The sequence below is a fragment of the Triticum dicoccoides genome, unplaced genomic scaffold (assembly GCF_002162155.2).
Source record: "Triticum dicoccoides isolate Atlit2015 ecotype Zavitan unplaced genomic scaffold, WEW_v2.0 scaffold217340, whole genome shotgun sequence".
Taxonomy (NCBI): domain Eukaryota; kingdom Viridiplantae; phylum Streptophyta; class Magnoliopsida; order Poales; family Poaceae; genus Triticum; species Triticum dicoccoides.
Window position 1 is genome coordinate 1 of NW_021240640.1, and position 2,927 is coordinate 2,927.

The following is a 2,927-nucleotide window of genomic DNA, read 5'->3' on the forward strand; positions in this document are numbered from 1 at the left end:
TCGATGGCTATCGGACGGCGGGCGTGGCGGCTAGCTGGCTTGTCTATGGGGCGCGTCAGGCCCGTGAGCTGGCGCACGTGAAAGGGGTGACGGCGAGGCAGATTTTTCATTTCGGGCTTACAAGTGGTTGCTGGGAGTAGCCCGTACATAGGCCCGCAGTGCAGCTGGGGGTACAGGACGGGGCATGTGATGGTTTGATTTCGGCACGGGGGTGAACCTGGGGGCGCGTGCCGGCCAGCCAGTGCGTGTAGCCGCGTAGGCGCAGCGATGAGGACGGCTGTGCCGCCGGCCCCGCCCGGCGGACAGCGGCAGCGACCAGCGAAGACGGCACTGTTGCGCTCGCTGTGCTTCCCCCGCCGCCGCTCCGCTGGGTCCTTGCTGCAGAGCGGAAAGAGCCTTTCGTTTCTCTCTTTCGGCTGCAGGTCAAGCTCAAGGCCACATTGTCATGTTCGGCGGTGTCTCCTGAAAAACGTGCTGTCTTCCAGGAAGCGTGCATGCAGTGTAGCCACTGTAGCAACTGTAGCCGGATTCACTGTGGCAAACAAATTGTCTGGCCGGAGCGAACCGATGCAGCACCGGTCGGTCGACACGCCCGTCCTCCGTCTATCATCGCTCGTGACCGGAGGTTGCTGCTCCGTGTATGACCAACCGAGACCTCGACCGTCTCGAAGCCCCGAAGCAGAGAGAGGGAGGAGCGCTGACCTGAAAAGACAGGTTCCGCAGTCGCGTCCATCGAGCCCAAGAAATGACCGGGAGTAGTGCACCTCACTTGCGCTCATAATTACTCCGCTCCAGCTAGTACTCCCTCCCTTCTATAATGTAGTGCCTATAGATTTTTGGAAAAGTCAAACATTACAAACTTTGACTAAGTTTATGAAGAAAAACATTTACATTTAGAATGCCAAACATATATTATTAGATTCATCATAAGATGTATTTTCATATTTTATATATTTGACATTGTATATATAAATAGTTTTTTCTATAAATTTGGTCAAAGTTTGTAAAGTTTGACTTTATAAAAAAATCTATAGGCACTACATTATGAAACGGAAGGAGTAGTACACTTTCTTAAAATAAAGTGCTGGACGCGACGGGACCTCTCTGTGCTAAACTACAAGTGGAAAGGACAAAGCGCGGTGGTGAAACGATTGAAGGCAAGAAATCCAAGCAGCGGAGCAGGTGAGCTGGCTCGCGGTTGGAAGTGCAGGTGGGCAGCCAGGGCAGGGTTAGAGCATGGTTAATAGTATGAGAGAATTTCTTCTATGACACTACTCCTAAAATATGATGCCTTATGTGACACTCCCAACTTTTTGCTTCCTTCTATGGCCACTTGTGTAAAATTTATGCCTCACATGACACTAGTGTATTTTTAGAGCTAACGGTGTCAACTTTTCACATGCAAAGTCACTTTTGCCCCTGGTGAATTGTGTGACAAAAAATACAAGAAATATTGTTGTACTATGTACTATGTAATATTGTTGTACTAATTCAAAAAAAATTCAAAAAATCGGCAAAACCTCCCCTATATTTTGATGCCATATCCCTTGCACACAGTTTACATGTATATAATCGATTGAACAATTTTCAACAAGTGCCATAAGCAACCAGATTCACACATATAAGTCACCAATAGTTCACATATGTCAGGCTAAAGGACTTCCAAAAGAACCGTCATATCACAGGAACTCCAAAAGAACCATTACATCAATGGAAGAGCATAGACGCATATGAAATTACAGGCTGAGCCTTCTTTTGCTTCTTGTGCTCATAGCAGGGCTAGGAGGATTAAACTTTCTGCTCCTTGTGCCCATTGCTGGGCTGTGAAGTGGCACCGGAATCTTCTCAGCAACCTTCTTTTTCGTCTTGGCCTTCTCAATGGAGCCAGTTTTTGATGTGCACATGCGTGTATGGCAACAGTAAGTTTAGGGCAATAATGACAGCATAAAGTTTATGGCAGTAGCAAGTTTATTGCAGTAATGACATAAGCAAATTTATGGCAGCAGTAAGTTTAGAGCAGCAGCAACAACAAATTTATGGCAGCAATAAGTTTAGAGCAGCAACAAGTTTATGGCAGCAGCATAATACGTACATCAAGTTTATGGCAGCAAGTAATACAGAAAAGTACCTCTTTGAACCTCCAGATTCAGTGTTGTCATGTTTTCTATTTTTCTTAGTTGTAGTTTCCAAGCTTTGGCTATAATGAGAAAGAAACAACTTAGAACATAAACTGAGTTTTCATACTATTGTGCCACTTCCTAATATATGGTCGAGAATTGACTCCTAGACCACAACCTATTGTGCCACTTCCTAATATATGCTGTTGCGGCTGGCTTTACTGCCTCCATTGCAGCCCAATTCTTGCCAAATATATATGGGTTCCATGAGTAAGCAACTGCCCATAGGTGGTCGTCAAATACTTTTCCAGTAAACTTCTTCTTGAAGTTGCTCACCAATACATTTTCTCCTCATCAATACCAACATGCTCATTCTGCGGGATTGGGTTGCAAAGATAACTATCATCGGCCTCTTTTGTGTTGTTGTCTGCTTGAACATCTGTCCAATCCTCGGCGATAGGCTCATATGCTTCTTTGGAGGGATCACAGTATGCAATCAACATATGCACTACCTTTTCTGGATCCATCCTGCAAATCACAGAGAAATACATAAACATTGCTACTAAATCTCATACAACAATCGATTAGTAAGAAAATACAATTTTGGAAGTGGGGGTCACGAAGCACTCACCCTTCTTGCCAATCTGCCCAAGCCGACCAGCCCAAATCGGTGCGTTGCTCGCCCTCCGCGCCTCCAGGTCCACCCTCTGCGCCTCCAGGTCCGCCCTCCGCGCCTCCAGGCCTGCCCTCTGCCGCCCCGCCTTGCCTGCCCTCTGCCGCCCCGCCTTGCCCGCCCTCGGCCGCCCCGCC

General features: G+C 47.2%; 1 protein-coding gene across 1 annotated transcript; it reads right to left on the reverse strand.

The window, feature by feature from the left end:
• Positions 1-1,622: 1,622 nt before the first annotated feature.
• Positions 1,623-2,856, reverse strand: LOC119345224. Its single transcript, XM_037615382.1, has 4 exons — positions 2,749-2,856; positions 2,454-2,645; positions 2,129-2,197; positions 1,623-1,871 (listed from the first exon to the last, which is right to left on the reverse strand). The coding sequence occupies exons 2-4, from the start codon at positions 2,642-2,644 to the stop codon at positions 1,769-1,771; spliced, it is 363 nt and encodes a 120-aa protein (XP_037471279.1). The 5' UTR covers position 2,645; positions 2,749-2,856; the 3' UTR covers positions 1,623-1,768.
• Positions 2,857-2,927: the final 71 nt, after the last annotated feature.

Coding starts and splice junctions, on each gene's coding strand:
- LOC119345224 (XM_037615382.1), bottom strand. CDS start 2,644: ATGGATCCAGAAAAGGTAGTGCATATGTTGATTGCATACTGTGATCCC. Junction 2,198..2,453: donor GATGAGGAGAAAATGTATTG/GTGAGCAACTTC, acceptor TTCTCATTATAG/CCAAAGCTTGGAAACTACAA. Junction 1,872..2,128: donor GAATCTGGAGGTTCAAAGAG/GTACTTTTCTGT, acceptor TCCATTGAGAAG/GCCAAGACGAAAAAGAAGGT.